General features: G+C 43.6%; 1 protein-coding gene across 4 annotated transcripts in view; it reads right to left on the bottom strand.

Moving 5' to 3' along the window:
* FOXP1 (forkhead box P1) overlaps positions 1-18,473 on the bottom strand; it is a 376,461-nt gene that overhangs the window by 5,728 nt on the left and 352,260 nt on the right. For 3 of the 4 annotated variants that reach the window (XM_041425694.1, XM_041425695.1, XM_041425696.1), the window contains 6 exons: positions 16,208-16,409; positions 16,046-16,125; positions 15,307-15,408; positions 10,535-10,656; positions 8,374-8,443; positions 4,589-4,755 (listed from right to left, as the gene is read on the bottom strand). In XM_041425694.1, coding sequence (XP_041281628.1) covers positions 4,589-4,755; positions 8,374-8,443; positions 10,535-10,656; positions 15,307-15,408; positions 16,046-16,125; positions 16,208-16,409 — 743 coding nt within the window. The remainder of the gene's footprint in view (positions 1-4,588; positions 4,756-8,373; positions 8,444-10,534; positions 10,657-15,306; positions 15,409-16,045; positions 16,126-16,207; positions 16,410-18,473) is intronic. The other variant, XM_041425693.1, reaches the window with a different exon arrangement.

The following is an 18,473-nucleotide window of genomic DNA, read 5'->3' as shown; positions in this document are numbered from 1 at the left end:
ATGAATGATTTAAAATAGCTGCATTGTGTTTTATGCTTTGTGTGGACAGCAATGACAACACTGTCTGTACTCCAGTGCACGGAGAAACAGCAAGGATAAATCACTGGGAAGGGAAAATGTACTCAGCATCCACAGACAGACCAAACCTAGCCTTGCCTACTTCAAGTGAGCCAGTTTTACCCCTGTATCCTGTTTATTTCTTTATTCAGGCTTGAGCCTGGATAAGTTTAAGAAGCATCCAACTTGCTGACTACAGACAATTCAAATGTGAGCTGCAAATGCCTTTCAAGTCCCTGCTTGTTTCAACTTTTTGAGTTGTCAAGTGCTGGATCAATATTCAAGTATTAACTGCACCTTCCAACTCATCCAAGGGAACGCTGGGGAGAAGTGAGTAGTATCTATGTACACACACCTTTTCCCTTCAAATCCACTAATATGTATCCTATCAACACATCTCTGGGAGCCAAGAGGTTCCCCTGCATGTCACGTAATTTTTGAAAAAATTACACACCAAGAGCACAGCTCATACAGTTTTTAACCCAGCTAGTGAAAAAGGAGGGGTAAAGAAAAAACTGGAAGGAGACAATTCAAGGATCAGAGGTTAAGAATTGGCAAAAACGTAGAGGAAGTTGGAGGTGTGCACGTGCTACCTGTCCCAGCAGCTCATGGCCTCAATGAAAACTAAACTATGGTGAATACCTGCAACTAGAAAAACTTAGTATTATGAATAGGCTGTGGGGCCCCTCACTTGGGAGAAAACATGAAATGAAAAACAGAAGAAAAAGGGGGAAAGAGCAGCTGCACTGAGAGCCCAATAAAGCCTGTGCTACTCGGCCTTTATGGCAGTGATCTTTTTTACTGCTGTTTTAATGTCAAAGTCTTGCTTTTTTGCTTTCTGGTTTTGATGCTGCCGCTGCTGGGATTATTTTTGGTTTTTTTTAAGTATTATTTTTGGAAACACAGAAGGGAGATTTTCAAAGGGGAGAGGAGAGCACACATCACGTGCAGCGGCTTATTTTTATTTTTTTTTAAGTATTATTTTTGGAAACACAGAAGGGGGATTTTCAAAGGGAGAGGAGAGCACACGTCACGTGCAGTGGAGAGGCCTTGGAGCATGGAGTGGAGTTTCTCCAAAGGCTGCCCAGTGTCCCAATGCATCCCCACCACCTCAAGTGCCAGCAGGTTAGGCAGGTGCTCACTGTGCTCAAAACCACTCTAAGTGCTGTGAAAGCTCATTCAAAGGTCCCCAAACCTTTCCAAAGCAAACTCTGCCCCCTCTTCTGGTTTTGTTATGAAACCAGGTGAAACCAGGTGGTTTTAACTGAGGTTCTCTTTGAGGTTTGGTGTGATTCCCAGAGGTCAGAAAACAAAACTTGAGGTGTGAGAAGCAACAGAAGTTATGAAAAGCTCTGCACGACCCTGGGTGAGACAAAGCCAGAGAGGGCCACAAAGCCACGGGGAGCAGAGTCACACAAGCCTCCCCCAGCACCTCACGTGTTGCACAAACATCAGACAGTGAGCTTGGCAAAACCTCCATCCCCTAAATGAGGAGGTTATCTGAATAACACAACCCCCAGGGAGAGAGCTGCAAGGAAAACAATGCCAAAAAATTCCAACTCCTTGTGTATTCTGTCAGATGTAACCACAAAATGGCATGTGAGGAGGAAACCTTCTTGAATCTGTGATTTTTCTCAAGCATTTCTGAGCAACTGAAATAAGTAAGCTTAAATAATCTTGAAGGCAAAGGGAGACTTTCATATCCTCTCAAGTTAAGTCTGAATTTCTATTTACCACCTCACCAAATCCTCAAAATGGGGAAGGAAAACTTCCTTTAGAGACTGAAGAATTCAGTCTGCTGAATTACAGAAAAGGTAAATGCTGGGTTAAGCAACAAGAAAAAGAAAGGGGAGGGGGAAAGAAGGCAAAGAAAAGAAAGGGTTTCCCATTTCTGTTTTCACAGCAGCAGAAATTCAACACATTCCTTTTAAGTAGATGCCTGGGACTCCAGAAGGGGTTAACAATAAATAACCTTGCTGAACAGAGATTCCCCTTCTTTTCACATCTGAGTAATTCTTTTGTTTGTCCACTCTGGGAACAGAGGAGTTTTTAATAAAGCTGACTGTTGTTTAAAGCCACTGAGTTCTGGTGGTGCACACAGCATGGAGTAGTTTGCTTTGTGGCTACCTTTGGAGCATATCAGGATGAAAGTGTTATGTCCCCAAGCTGTAATTATGCGACTACTTTCTAGTGTTTCAAAAGGAGGGAGAGAGAAGGGAAAAAAATCCACCCTAGCTGTGGTTCAATGTGTCATAAAAAGGAAACGAATGAGCGGTAATAAGACTTCAGCTAAAGTGTTAGACTTCTTAGCTGTCATGTTAACAAGGTCCTTTAAACCTTACAATAAAGTTTAAAACTTGATTTCTTCCAATACACTGAAATTGTTTAAACAATATTTTGCATAATGACAAGGAAATCTGTTCTGAGAAAAAAAAATGAACATGCTGTTAACAAAGCAGGAGCGTGGAAAATAAAAAGGTTTCACAGCGTCTGTAAAGTCGCTGTTGACTTATGTTTTTATTTAGTAAACAGGGTAAACCCCATGACGTGTGAATGGTGTTCTGGCTTTAGATCCCTTCAAACTACTTAGAAACACCATTATAATGGGGAAGCTCCGAGGCTGGTATTGGAACATCACCCGGCCACATTTTACTTAAGCAAAAAGAAATGTTCAGCAGAGAACACATATATTATCAATTCTGAGAAAATGAAAACACTCAGGAAACAATCATTTCCATATTACAACAGAAAATTGGATTTTCTGGTGAATAATGAAAATGAGGCATCACTCCCCCCAACCTCCTCTCTCTGCACTATTTGTTCTGTGCCCCTCACCTTGGTATCAATGTGCTAAGAGATGATTATTAAGTGCAACAAAGGCCACAGCTATGCACAGTTCTGGAAGATGTCCTAGCCTGTTTCAACTCGGATATTTTTCCCTCCTCTCAGTCTATTCACAGACAAGGAAACCTTAGGTGAAATGAGAAGTGCATGAACTGCACTAGCCTTGAACTTGCAAAAAAATAATTACTCGGATTAACACAACATCATAAACGTTCATCCTTGTCTGTTAGGCCAGGAGAAACCCTTGGGAGAAGTCTTGTTTCTTGAGAAAAGTCATGTCCCTCCACTCCTCCTTCACGCCGGCCCTGCGTGGTCACAGGCAGAGGATAACAAATTGTGACTAAAACTGCCTGGAGATGAATCCGTCTGTGAGAGACGGAAAGTGTGTCATGCAACGTTACTTTGGGAGAGATAATTAATACTGCACAAACAATCACTGGGAAAGCTAAACACATTATTTGAATGTTTTGAAGTAAATGGTAAAAGACAATGTTTAAATTAATTATTAATTAAAAATGAATGTTGCCATCTTTAAAGATTTTTTTTTCAAAGCACTTTGTGCACTGATTTAAAACACTGCAATATCAAAGTATCCAGAGCCTCAGATTCCTTCGTGCCCCCTCCCCTCTGACAACACATTATGCAGGTGGGAAACTTTTTTGCCATTAAATGCTAATTAGTTTCACAACTAATTACTACCGTGGTATTAGGTTAATGTTTTTTCTACTTTTTGATTTAGACTTACTTTTGTAAATCCCTTATTCAAATTACTTTGAAGTAAAAGACTACAAATTAGTTCTCTTTTTAACGTGCAATGTGAGCCTTGGCAAGCCAGCCAGTAATTTTACAGGCTGTTTTAAGGAGCAGGGGGAAGACGGGCAGCACGGTCACTCACAGGTACCCGACTGCTCCGCCGAGCTTTCGGGAACGACAGCACTTGTAAACTCCGGCTTCCTCACCAGCCGCCAATTACCCGGCGCGTGATGTGAGGGGAGGGGGGAGTTTACAGCTTTGCAAACTCACTCCGTCACCCCATAAATACCGCACACACCCATCGGGGCATCACACCCTTCCTGCCTTACCCTTTCCTGCGCCCGCCCGCTGCCCGGGTGCCGCTCATGTTGAGCGGGGCAGGCGAGCCCCCGTCGCTTCATGCGGTTATAGACGCGCTCATTACACCGCCGTCTGTTGCTGTAATGCCCCTATTAATTCTCCTTTTGATATTTTAAGAGCAATCTATAAATCACACAGACCTTCATGTTAATGCTTAGCAAGACCGTTTTGTGTTGAGTGGGTTTTTTTTTTTTGACTCGCCAAACAAGCCCATTTCCCAGCTCTGCCCCACGCCCCCGTGCTCATCATGCCATCCAAAGGGGAGAGAAACACAGGTTTTCTCCAAGAAGCACAGCTGCCTGTGAGGTTTTGCAAGGTTTAAAGAAGAGAACTGCAAACAAGAGAACAATTTTATAAGCCATGTGTCCTTCTCAGACTGGATTGGGTTGATCAGTTTTATACGGAAACTGGTAAATGGCTCTTTTATGTTCAAACCACTCTAACCATGTCCCCAGATGGAGGCAGATGTCTGCTCTTGCTGCTCCATCCATGAAGCTCAGGAAGGAGCCAGGAGCTTCCAGAGTCACCCTTGAGCAGACGGTAGGACAAGACCTAGAGCCTCTGCTGTACTTACATAGCTTGCATAGGGGAACGTCCTGGACTGCTGTCACTCCCGTTACTGTTCGTATGCTCCATTGCACCATTGAGCTCTTCCCTCATCGCACTGGCTAAATTGCCCAGAGTGGGATTTCCCATGGAAGCAGTAGTGTATAGAGGTATACTGTTCTCAGCCATTGAAGCCTGCCAAGGACACAAACAAATCCATGAAGAGCCATGACTAACGTTTTTATACACTGCACAACGCACTCACTCGTTCCAAAACATTCTCCACATTTACATTATTTGCAATTACAGGTTCTTTTAAATATTGTACTTTCTGATAGGTATTACCCTGGTTCCATCAAGGGAAATTTAACATCATTTAGATCTGGGTTTAAGGATTCATAGCTGTATTGGCTTATAAGAGGATGGAGCCTTCCATTTCCTATTTGGAATTACACACCCTGGAAAAAAGAAAATGTACTTTCCCTATTTTTGCTTCATGAAATTATGTTTGGGGCTTTGGGGTATTTTTTGTGGCTTAGGTTTGGGCTTTGTTTCTAATGAAATGGGGAAAAAAACTGGAGCTGGCTCAGCTGATAACTCCTACCCACTGGAGTGAGCAGGCACCAAGCAGGAGTGCAGCATCACAGAGTTTGGTTTTCCTTGGGATATGTGAGGCTGCCATCAGTGCTAACTGGATCAGAGCTGCACCAATCTACCTGAGAGCCGAACCACTCCATGTGGAATTTTTTAAACCTCAGCAACTCAATTCTTACCTTAGCTGTTACAGATCTGACTGTTTTATTTTGATTTTTCCCTTTGTTCTAAGGAAACACCGTGCAGCGGCACACTGGAGTTAACTTTCTAAATGGAAATCTTTGTAGGAAGAGAATGAACTGTTAAATATTTTCCTTCTGATTCCCACCGTTCTGCCTGCTAATATTTACTGTGTGTCAGCATTAGCTCATGTTGACAGCACAGTCCCGGCCCGGCGCAGCAGCGGTGGGAACGCAGAAACCCCAAGCCCCGGAGGAGCCCAGTGTTTGCTGGGGATGGGGGGCACTGGAATGGGAGGGAGGCACAGGGATGGGAGGCACAGCTTTCCAAGGCTGTAGCGCCCAGGGACTGGAAGGACATTTAACCATTTCATCCATCCCAGCTGGATCTGGCTGACATCATCCGTGGCTCCCCGAGCCGTGTCAGTGCCGGGCAGCCACAGACGCTGGCTCGGCAGCACTTGACCTGCTGTGGGGAGAGGTCAGCTGGCTGCAGTGGCCAAGCAAAAAAAATCCATCAGGCTGGGTTTGCATGATGCAAACCTGGCCTGTGGGAGGGGAATCCATGCAAATGCACTCCTCACCAAATGCTCTTGCCTGCTCCTAATTTGTGGGACAGAACTCCTTGCTTGTTGCCAGCCAGCAGTTTGACCCAGGAAAGCAGAGCCAGAGAAAGGGTGAGGGGAGATGGGATGGGAAGGGAGGGCAGGACCAGCCCTCACTGCAGCATCTCCAGGAGCACAGCCCCCTTTATTCTTCCTTACGCTGACCTCTCCATGTGCAGCCCTATGTGTCACACGTGATTACAAAAGCTATTCTAACGGGGAGGATTATTTTTATCTTCTTGATTCAACAACCGGCAAACTCATTGTGATTAGGGGATGCAAAGAATGGTTCACATTTCCTGCACTTGGCAAAATAATGACTCAAGTTCTTCACCCACAGTGATAACTTGTAATTGCAGTAAAGCAATTCACTGGGGGAGAGGTGGGGCACAAGGAGTATCTGCTAGGGAGACAGTAATAGGGGAGGGGATGTTTTGGGAGTCCCTGTTGACCCACTGGCAAAAGACAGAACTGGCAAGAGCTGGAGTCCCCATACCTTCCACAGACAGAGGGGGGAGAGAGCTGCTTCTTCTCCCTGGCCACGAGGGAAAACAGATAGAGGAGATGTCAGCAGGGTCTGGGTGAAGGAGAGGGGAGGCTCTGCCACCCCACAGGAAAAGAAACCACAGCCTGCCATGCTGGCAGCACACAGCCTACTGAGCAGACCCCACGGTGCTCACAGGGATGTGCAAGCAGCAGCCCTTCCCAGAGCCCACAAAAGCTGGGGGAACACTGCTCATCCATTATTAATTAGACTGAATGTAGGCCCTGGCAGGTAAGGCAGCCTTGTGTCTAGAGGAATCTGCTGCCCAGGTCCTAACTGCCCACCTGGCAGTGGCCACCTGCATTATTGCCCAGACTCTCTACAGCCCCACAGAACCCACTGTGATTTTGCCTCCAAAATCCAATGGCGGGGGAGAAATGAGGAACCTGCTGGTGTATTTTCACCCTAAAAGAGGATCTGCCTCAGTGCAATGGTTATTATTCATCCCCATTTATTAGAGGGGTGACAGTGTCAGCAAATCTGGCCCAGGCTCTTCTCTCCATCAGCTCAGCTATGGGGGGGCACAAGGACATGGCTCTCTCAGGAGAAGTGGGGAATGGAAACAGTTTGGAGGTTATCACAAAAGACAAGAATGGATGGAGATGACGACAACGACACGTGTTTCAGAAATAAAACACGAACAGTTCCATATGATAAGCATATTAATTGAAATTAGTCACATAGTTAACAATGTGAAGAAATGCAGGATCATTTCATTTTTGCCTTTCAGCCTCATGAATGTAAAATGTGCTTGTAATCTTAATACTATTCAGGAGACAAAGCAGTCTTTAAAAATCACACTTCACAAGACTCAAGGGAAAATAAGTTACTAATGAATGGTATTTACAGTTGCTTCATTTAAACATGCCTTCCTGGGCTTTGCAGGAGTTACTGCATAAACTCAAAAAATTAGAAGAAAGGCAAAACACCATTTTCCTCCTAATAATTAGTTTTTTTGGTTCTGAAAAGAGAAGTCTGCTAAACCTTCTAAAAACATGACTGCCCAAGCAAATAACCATGGCCATCAGTGAACTTCTAGAGAAGTGACCCCAAGAACTACCCGGGGTGCAACCATGCATGATGTTGCCTCCTGGATTAATTCATAACATATAAACCAGGTTTGAACCCCCACACAAACACACAGACCCCACTACAAACCAGGGTATGGTAATGCATTTGTGTCTTTGATTTATGCAGAGAACACTGACTTCACCTAGGGTATTTGAGATTGACTCAGGAATTTATTGAAAGGGGAAAAAGGGCACAGGAAAAAGGGCTGGAGACATGGATATTTTTAGGCTGCAAGTTATTAATTCTGCACCCACACTTTGTGTATTTTTACATTGTGAAAAAACTGAATTTTTGTTTTACGATTACAGTTTAAACCAATAAAAATGATCTTTTATTTTCTATAGGAATTGCACCATTTATTTTTTACCAACAATAGGAAGATATGCAAAAATAGCCCTTAAAAGAAAAGAGGGAAAAATGATCTGCTTTCTCTTTAAAGCCATGAACAATAGAAGGTCACGTGCCACAGTATCCTATCATTCAGCACATTAATAGCTGTGCTAGAGTAATTACACTTGTGGTATTTTTGCCTCAAGTGAAATTCTGAAATAAGAGGATGGAAATTATGATACTGCTGATAAATATTAATAAGTGAACTTTTAATTTTTTTGCCACAATATTCAAAATGCTAAGCATCTAGCTAATGCTGAAGCAGCCTGATATGTGTTTGCCTCCAGGGACTATGATGCTTTATGCACTTAAGAAAAAAGTTTAACGGAATTAAAATTTAATATCTAATTAGAGCAAGGCTAATATATTTTGAAATGAGTGGGGAAGACACACGCCTCTGTTGCATATTTGCTACAGTCATTAATCTTACCTGTAAAGCAGCATTGAGAGGTGTGCAGTAGGTGTGGCTGGTCTGTATGTTTTTAATAAGAGAAGGGTTACTGCATAAGAAAAACATAAAAAGGAGAGTTAAATGCAACCAACTTCTGTGCCAGCGTTTCAAGCACGTAATGCTTCCTCCCCCACCAGAAAACTAGAGCTGAGACTGGTTTTCCACACGAGTTCTCTTTTCGTTTCTTTTTTTTTTTTTTTAATTTAAAGAAAGTATCTGAGTTTTCGGCTGTGGTTATCATATTTGCCTTTACTAAATAAGGAACATCATTATCTCTTGACGTTACCTCACCATGTGTTCTACTACCCTGCGTTAGTGGCACATCTTGGCATCTCTGCTCATTTTAGCTGAGTTCAGGAGAAATTCTCCAATTTTCGTCGTGTCTGGGAGCCCGTTACCATGTGAAGGTCCATCGTGAGGAGGCAATGATCAAAAGCATCACGGGACATTTTAAACTCTGCTTCATCCAAATGACTCTCCAAGTTGCTGGCAGTGAAGTCTCTCCCAGTGGAGGGGAGGGAGTCTCTCCCAATGGAGGGAGGCACCACGATGAGAGAGGATTTATCTGCTCCATGTTATCTCCTGCCATGCCAATGGCTACTGTGAGGGTTATCCACACCACTGCCCCAAGCAGCCTGTGGGCATGGAGGCTCAAGGGCAGGCAGAAACCACCACGCTGCCCTAAGGCCATTTTTAGTACAAAATATTCTGGTGTGCTATTCTGGACTCTTATTTTTGTCACCTTTACATAAGGGGCCAGATTTGAGGAAAAGTAATGGGGACCACATGGGCTCTCTCTTTAGGAGGCATCTCAATATCACTGGTTCCATCAGGAGATGAAAAAAAAAATTAAAAATCATGAAGTAGAAACTAGGCAGAAAAAATGCCCGTGCAAAGTAGCCCCCAAAAGTTTTATCACTAACTGGGCATGTTTTTATTTTAATTTTATTCACATGGGAATAAATTATGGTGAGCAGAGTCTTAACTGAGCTCCTTGCACAGGGACCAGCAAGGATCAGTTGTCCAGGAGAGATGGCCTTCGAGTAAAGGTCAAAGAAAATCCCTCTGGGAAGCCCAGGAATATTGATGCATGGTTGTTGTAGGCACACAGTGGCCTGTTGGTAATCTTTACAGCTGGTCTCACTGCATTTTCAAACTCTTTAAAGTGAATTCAGCATTTCTCTCTTGTAAGTACCTTACTTTTTCTGATTAGGAGATGCAAAACAAAGCATACAATATAAAGCAAAGGAAAATATCAGAATTAAAACTTATCTGAAACCTTTCCTGGCATATATCTGTCTTCCTGACATGTCTACAGCAGTATATCTGTGCTAGCATGGATAATTACCTTAGTCTGCATTGCTCTATAAATAAATGCTTTAACAAACATGTCAGAGTAGAGTTTTTACTACAGGCATTTTGGATTATCAGAGTAGGACACACAAAATACACGTAACAACCAAAAATTTAGTTTCTTTAGCAGCAAAGGTGATGACACTATTTTGTGAAATGCAAGTCTACATGAGATGGGTAAATCATGCAAAGCAAAGCAACAGCAGAAAAAAAAAATTAAAGCAAGTAAAAGCTCTTACTGTGCAACAAGCTCGCCAAAGTTTTCATCAGGGCAGTATTTTCGAGGACGGCCTCGTTGAATATGACGGCCACGTTTAAACTCTTCATCATCAACAGTCCAAAAGGACCCAAACTCATCCTCTACTCTGATAAAGCACTTATGCAGTGAGAGGTTGGTGCGAATGGCACCCTGGGACAAGAGCAGCAGCAAAGGAGATGAAGTGGAAACAAAGGGACACGGGATCGGGGACAGAACAGACATCAAATACAGGGAAAAGGAAAAAGAAAATAAAATGCAATAAGCATAAGCAAATGGTTTGTGAGGGTTAATATGCATTGCCACCTAAAAGCTACTAGCATGTGATGCAACAAACACCAAGCAAGCAGGGTCAGGGTACTGGTGGGCATACAAACAGTAGTGATGAGATGTTTGTCTTGGTTTCCCTTAACTGAGACAATGCGAAACCACCTGTGGTTGGTCTAACACCAGCTAGCAGCCAAAAGCCTCTACGTTAAACTGTAAGCATGATCCGAGCTAGGCTAAGAAGTTCAAACATGGTGGACATACCCACTGATCTTTTGTGGCCTTCGTTTTTGGAACTCTAGTTCATCCACTGTCCATACTGCCCCTTTAACGTTTTCTACTCGCACAAAACACTTGTGAAGACTAAGATTATGACGCACTGCATTCTGCAGCAAGTATAAAAGAGAAAACATTCAAAAACCTTCCATGAGAAAATGCTCATCATTGTCCAAGAACAGCAGCAGCACAGTCAGCTTGACAGTTCTCATTTTGCAATGTTAAGCCCCTTCCCCTCCCCGCACCCGCTCGCTTTCCCCGGCTCTTTACATCTTATTTTGCAAAGACAAAATAAATATGAAAGCTTAAACCCAAGATTAAAAATTCACGTTATTCTTATCAATTATCCCCAGAGTGACTGAGAACAGCCACAATTTTAAGCATGCATGTTGTAGAATACAGCATATTTCATACAGAACACAAGAGGAACATTGCTTAGACTTTTTCAAAACAAATATATATACGCCCTGCAAAGAGAAATTTCTCCCCTCCTGGAAAAGAAAGCAGTTAGAAAGAACAGAAAAGATTTTATGTAAGTACAGTCGACTGGATTTAGCTGTGAGGCACAGGAGCTGGTGTTGCTGTGGTTTCCCACAGCTGGGCTAATGTGATTCAGGTGCTGGACCTCCCTCCACACCCACAGCACGGGCCGGGGGCTCGGCAGCACCCCACCGGCCAGCCGGCACCAACTCCTGCCTCCACGGCTTGCTCTTATATGGAAGTTGGCTCCTATTTCTGGCAGACTACTGTAGTGACTGATCTGAGCCTCTGCCAAGAGAAAACATGAGGAGGGCTCTCTGAAACAAAGTGATAATATCCCCACAGCTCATCACCCAGAGGGACCCGTGCTCATGGCATCCAGTGCCTGAATGTCCACCCTGCAGCTCCATGCTGGGAAGGATGAGCACGGCCAACCCCTCCAAGATGCTGAGACACAATGAGACACCTCACTAAGGCATGGCAAGCTCTTGGCTTTTCTGTCCCCACTCCAGGGTGCCAAGAGCCTTGTTACTCCTCAAATGGAGTGCTATGCTTCGTCCCCGCTTCAGGAGTTTCCTGAGCAAATACCCTGCAACAACAGTTGGACCCAATGGTCTTACAGGTTTTTTCCAACCTAAAAGACTCTATGATTCAACAAAGCCGTTGTGCATGGAATTCATAGGAATTTGTAAGTTCCCAGCACCGCTGAAAGGGGTTTGGGAAACAGGAAAAACAGAAGAAGCCATTTGCTGAAAATCTGCAGGCGAACAAACTCCATCCTCACTGGCACCATTGATTCAGTCAATCTGGTTGACTCGTTAGCAGGCACAAAGCCAGCCAAACACATGGCCTGGGTCTAGGCAACCAGGAGACGACAATTTTTTTTTCCTTCCGACATCTTCCTCTTCTTTTTTTTTCATGAACATGGAGTCTGGATGGGGAAAGGGAGCTCTAGTAGTGAATGTCTAAATCACTGTGCAAACAAAGGGTATCATAGAGCATTTGTTATGTAAATCAGGAGGTGGTGGTGTATGTGCTGGGAGGGGAACACAAAGAGTCTTCTGCTCCCCCTCCAACTCCCTGCCATGCCTAATGCAGTCCCCACACTCCCTCACTGGTAGGAGTGGAAGTTTTGGGGCTTGAACTGCTTTTGCTCAGCAGATGCTTGAGCGCAAACACATCTCTGTCTGTAGGTGCCTGATCCAGGCACTTCAGCTTTTCCACATCGATCTGCTTCTGAACTAGTGAAACAATAAACCTCAAATATGCTTTTCCTCTCAGCAAGGAAGAAACCTAGCAGAAAGTCAACCTGTCCATCAGGCCTGCTTTCTTCTGCCCTTATTTTCTTCTTTCTGCTCTTACTTTTTAATGGGTTTTTTTTTCTCCCTCCCACCTCTTCCAGATTTCAGTACTGTTGACATTTTTTGGCAAAATCCCTGATTTTGAGGTGGAGGAAAAACAAGTAAACGCCCCACACCTTACGAGCTGAAATCAGCCAGCTCAGCAACTGCTGGTGGGTGCCGCACTAGTGCAACCCGACACAGGGCTGCCGGCCCACATCTGGGTAACTCAGGCAGTTTCCTGTGAAAATGGGAACACTGTCAAGTCTGGAGCAAAATGTAAGAATAATAACGCTATTTCCCCCAGTGAAAGCTGATCTTGTGGCTCATACAGCAGTTGATCAAACGCACACAGCAAAGCCCAGCGAAGGGAGTCCTCAGAGTTTGTAAATAGTCTCTAAAGACAGGGTTGAGCAGGAATATTTGTGTTTTTCTTTAAATAAATTTAATGTTGGATAAATACTTTACAGACTGTTCTTGTTCTCTTGGAGTCCATTTGCAACTGATGTTTAAGGCTGTGGGACAGGGCTCTTGCTGGATATGGTGAGACAGAGAAGTTGAGTATTTACAAGACATCCATGAAGTGTTGCCCTCATTTTCTATTTTCCATGTGATCACTTATTTAAGGAACTCATGCCAGAAAAAAATTGTTGTGTTTCCCCTGCCTCTGGATACTTGCTATCTAACAGTTTTATGTGAACAATACCCCAACGTGTCAGAGCCACACCTGCAGCCTGTGCCTCATGGCTGTGACTCTGTGCCAGCAAATTACTCCAAAAAATAAAAGCAAACAGACATTGCCTCTGACCTGTCAGAACCAGTTCACAGTGCTGCACCAGCAATCAGCTTAACAGAAAAATTAGGAGCTATTATTGTAAGATTATATATTTACCTTGTTAAAAATATTTGTATGCAAGCCACTTCTGCTGAAAAATTACCCTGAACATGCTTGAATGTAGTAAATGAAAGGGTTTGTTATTTTAATAACTGCTCAGGCTCTGCCATACTGCATTTTGGGAAAGAGGTTCAGTTTTTAAAGGCCTTTATTCTTGCACTTTTCTCTGTTTTTGAAATAGGGCTCAGGGAAGCCTGTCCACACCTAACCCTGACCCTAAACTTGGGGAACAGTGACCCAAATGCCCCCTAAGCATTAGCTGAAGGTGAGCACAAATCAGTACATATATATTCAAATTATTCTGATTCTGCAATTAGCCCCTTGTGCTCGTTCTGCACCCCGTGGGCTTCCCGTCATGCCAATCCAGAGCTGCATTTTCATCCCTGCTGTTCCTGGGGGCTGGCAGAATCTGAGCAGTCTCCAGCACAAAAACCTGCACTACTCCAACCAGTTGTCTATTTTGCTGGTGCTGGTGGATGTGGGCTGAAGTTTTTCTTTCCCGTCACATGAGGCAGGACCTGGACACCTACATAAGGTCAAGGTGTCCAAGGAGATGGCATCTGCTTCCCTGGGACACACAGTGCCCTTCTACAAGCCTGAGAATCTGCAGGTCAGCCTCTCTGCTGCTCTTCTGTATCTGCACTGGCTCCTGGGACTGGGTTTTTTTGGGATGCCAAAAGCTAATTCCCGAAACTAGGCTCACAGGAGATACAGACAGGACTGCCTGCTGCCTTCTTTCACTCCTCCCTCCACTTCCCTTTGCTGCTGGAACTAAATAGGATTTTTACTTTAGCACCCACACCTGCAGCTGCTGAAAAGCCCTACTGGAAGCACTCCAGCAGCAAAAGACAGGCAGGTCTAAAAGCATCTTAAATCAGGGAAAGTTAATTTCCTTTCTGGATAGTAAGGAAGCTGCAAAGTTGAGTACTGCTCATGTTTTCCAACTGCAGGGAAGAATCAAAGCAGCAATCACAGAAAGTTTTCCTGAACTTAAGAGCTTCTAGACCAGGGTTGAAAACGTACAAAATTGTGCTGGGGTCTGAATGAAACGAAAACCATGCCACTAAAAACCAAGCTAACTTCCAAGGACCATTTTTAGCTCCATCCGCTGAAGGAATTAATCTTAAATGCAGGCTGGGACAGGAAAAACAGAAAGAGCTGATGGAACAGCATGTATGGGACCTATTCATACTACCTGGTCATTTGAAGTTGTTTGAGAACAACAGTGCTGTCTGGATTAAGAGAGATTCCAAGCACCAGGGTACAGTTTTTACAGCAACACAACATCCAGTTATTTGAATCATTCATTTGTGATTGCTCTGGATTCAGAAGTCAATATGACTATTAAAGTGCTATGTTTAAAGAGAAAGAGTGGCCCCCCAAAATACAGAATAAAAGTAACGCCCCAAACCTCTCATCTAACAGTATGTGTGACAGTTATCAAAGGAAATTAAAAGTCCAAAACCCCATGTCTTTTTCTGTTAAAGACATTTCTCATTGAGGAGCTTGCTTCTTGCATATTAAATTCAATAAGCTTCTGCTGTGTGATTACAAAAAAAACAGAGAGGAAGTTTATAACAGCTGTTTATGTAGTTAAGAGCCAATCGACTGAAGAAAGAAATCCACTGATCTACAGATCCTAGAGAAAAAATGGTTGTGATTAAAACCTGAATAGCTAAAAAGATGAACAGTATATCTTCTACTGACACGAGAACTTTACCTCCTTTTTTTTTTTTTTTTTTTAATTTTCTAATATGTTCCGGCTGAGAAGCCTGAGTTTCCCTGCTCGTAGCAACCACACAGAGGAACTCATGGCATAATCACAGAACATAAAAGCCAATAATGGGGATTCAATTAGTGGTTTTCAAAGGCAGAGGAATTTTTTCTGCCAAATATCAAATTGTTCCTGCAGATAAGGCACCCGGCGCGTGTCACAACTGCCGATCTAAATTTTTCATGTCCCCACGTCGGGACAATTTATGTCATCAGCAAGGTCTGCTCTGTACGTGGCAGAGAGCAAAGGCAGGAGGTGGGCTCAGCCTTACCTTCCACGTTGCCGCGTTGCGTCGGAAGTAGGCGAACATTCGCGTGAACCAGTTGTAGATTTCGTTTAGTGTTAGCTGTTTTTCAGGAGATTCCAGGATGGCCTTGTGGAGCAAAGCGATTGCAAGATCAGTTACCAGCACACCAGTACAAAACACGCTCACAGTTTTACTTTGCCAGATACAAAGAAAAGGGAAGAAAGGAAGAATGAAAAAGAAGAGATTTGGAGCAAGAAATCGAAAGGAGGGTTTTCACAATATGAACTAAGATTAATGGCTGTATTTAACAGTTCAATGGCAAAATTCAAAATGGAATTATCTAATTGTTTTGAGTTTTTATTTCTGTTTCCTTACAGAAATATTAATTTATTAGTCATTCATAAAGCAGAATCAAAGAGAAATGCAAAACATTTCACTAGCTGATTAAAGCTCAGTAATTATTTAGAGCTCAGATTAATTCTAGGGATCAGAGATTACTGTAGCTTGTGATAATTGACTTGCCATCTTTAAACAGGCTCATTTTCACTGTTGTGTGAAATGAATTTCCTAATAATCACATCGTATTGTAATACTTAATCAAAAGCAATTATGTTATATATTGCAGTTCTAAAAACCCTTATAGTAAAGGTTTGAGCATTTGAGCACGCTTACATACCAAAGGTTTGAAAATCTATTTAATCCAGCACATATAGGGAGATATACTTTTTTCCTAACCCAGACGCGTGTGTTTGGCTCAGCTTACCTGTCTAATTAAAGATGCATACGTGAATGGTGGTCTAACTTCTGCGTTCTTATAAAATTCTTGGTTCTGGGCAATATCTGCTAAATAAGAGCAGTTGTTCTGTTATCATCACAGCCCGACGCCGCCGGGCCGCGGGGGGCTGTGCCAGCAGAACCCCGTTACCTGAAGAGATGGGGACGTTGTACTTGTCCGAGTACCGCCTCCGGATGGGTCCGACGTTGTGCATGCTCGTGGTAGTGATGACCGACGGTCCCTGCGTGACGGGAGTGATGGGCGCAGTCGGGGTGGTGGGAGTATGAGGTAAACTCTGCGGAGACGCCTCGGACGCGGTCTTGGAAAGCGTGACGCTCGATACCAGATTCAGCTGCGGAGGGAAGGACGAGGGGCTCGTTACAAACAGCGTTTCTGGATGGTTAAGGGCTGCAGAGGAAACCCTCGATACTGGAGTGTCCCTCAGTTACGAGCAGACACTGCGGCTTCAGCACAAAGTGCTGCTGTAACGTCTCCGTTAAGAGCCAGCAAAGGGAAATAAATAATAATTACATATATACATCTCCAAATGGGTTTAAAAAACAGAGCAACACAGCCTGCCGCCTCAAGAACAAATCATGAATTTTTATCTAAATCTTAATAGAAAATCTCGCACAGTACATGATCATTTTAATATTTTACTTCAAGTTTCATTGTTTCACAGTCTAAACCCCACACCTCTCTGATTTCCATGCTATCATTATGCATGGCTTCTAATCAGTCTTCCTGGATATTTCATTGAAGGCATCAGGCTTAAAATAAAAGACAAGACTTTCCTAGGGACATGCTAGGGAGAAACACAATCTCTCTCTTCAGCATTTCGGCTTTTCTTTTTTTTTCCTCTCTGTTCATCCATTTTAAAAGCAAAGCCCAGAGTAGGTTAACACTGGAATAATTTAATTAATCACAGTGCATGAAATACTGTGAGCATTCAGCCCAGCACAAGTGGCACCACTCTGTTTTTCCCTCCCAGGATGGAAGGCATTGGTGTTACCTGCACGAAGCCTGGCCCCACTGGTGTGGCAGTGTGCCACAGCAGGCTGTAAAACACACCTGCCTCCAGGATTGGGTATCAAACCCAGCTCCAACCCGACTGTTTTCGACACACAACCTATTTATATAACCAGCATCCACATTCCTCCCCAACCCTTTCTTTCTGCCCTACAACGTCCTTTGAAAGGTGACGCCCCATCCCAAGAGGTTGCTGCTGCTGAAGTATTTTAAACAAACAATCCAATCCCTTAACTACAACATCACAGAAGACGACCAAGAAAAAGGGTTCTTTGACTACTTCCACATTTCCTTCCCTTAGGTGGCTTCACGAATAATACTGGTGAAATCCTGACCCCACTGAAGGCAGTAGCAAAATTCCTACTGAGTTTAACAGGGCCAGAATTTTACAACTTTTGTTCATGATTAAAATTCCTTTTTTGCTAGACATTAAACCTTCTGAGATGAAGGCAAGGCACACGACACAGCCATGCCCCCAAAATCTCATGTTTATCCATAAGGCACTGTGTTAATTTTCCTTGTATGGAAGTAACCAGATAAGAAAACCCCTATTAGCATTCCTCATATGAGTTAATAGCCACAAATAATGTTGCTTTTAAAAAATAATAGGATTTATCCCAAACAAAGGTAGTGGAAAATAAAGAGCTGTAGTATTACAGAGAGGATACCAACACAAAAAGCCCATCGCCCACAGAAAGGGCTCAGCTGAGGGAAGATAAATTGTGATTGCTTGTCCTTCCTGACAGTGAGAAGGAGCTGAGGGAAACCCCAGCCACAAACTCCTGGCACAGCCCTGATGCTGCTTCAAGGGAAGAAGGTGGTGAGCAGCAGACCTGCAAACACACACCTTTCCCTGCAGGGGCTTACAAATTCCCTTGCCTTCCAGTGGGAAATATTTAATACTTCATGGCAAAGCCAGGGAGCACGAACCCAGAGAGGGATGGTGAAGGTGGTGAAAGGCAGGTATTGATCCCAGCTCCACCATGAACCATCACCTCTCCAGAGGTTTAAACCACCCTGGTGCCACCACGCACTGCCACCATGTGCCACCCAGTCTGCTCATTGACTGGCCTGATTTAAGGACACTGATTAGGGACATATATACAGTAATGTCTCCCTGTTATCCATCTATTATATATGATAAAAGGACCAGTGATGATAATAATAGTGCAACTGACAGGTCTCACCATGAAATGAAATCTACTGTATTTTATCTCAGTTTCTAAATGGACATTTTAACAGTCCAATAACTGCGAGGAAATCTGCATCAATTTTAAGTGCCCTTCTCAGTGCAGGCTTGGCAGCCTGGCCCTCCCGTTGGAAAGATCACTGCTCCTGCTTCATCATTACGGCTCCCAACTACTCCATTTCAAAAGAGCCCCCTTCC

This window comes from Onychostruthus taczanowskii, unplaced genomic scaffold, assembly GCF_017590055.1.
Source record: "Onychostruthus taczanowskii isolate IOZ18803 unplaced genomic scaffold, ASM1759005v1 scaffold9, whole genome shotgun sequence".
Taxonomy (NCBI): domain Eukaryota; kingdom Metazoa; phylum Chordata; class Aves; order Passeriformes; family Passeridae; genus Onychostruthus; species Onychostruthus taczanowskii.
This window is presented reverse-complemented; position numbering and strand designations above follow the sequence as displayed.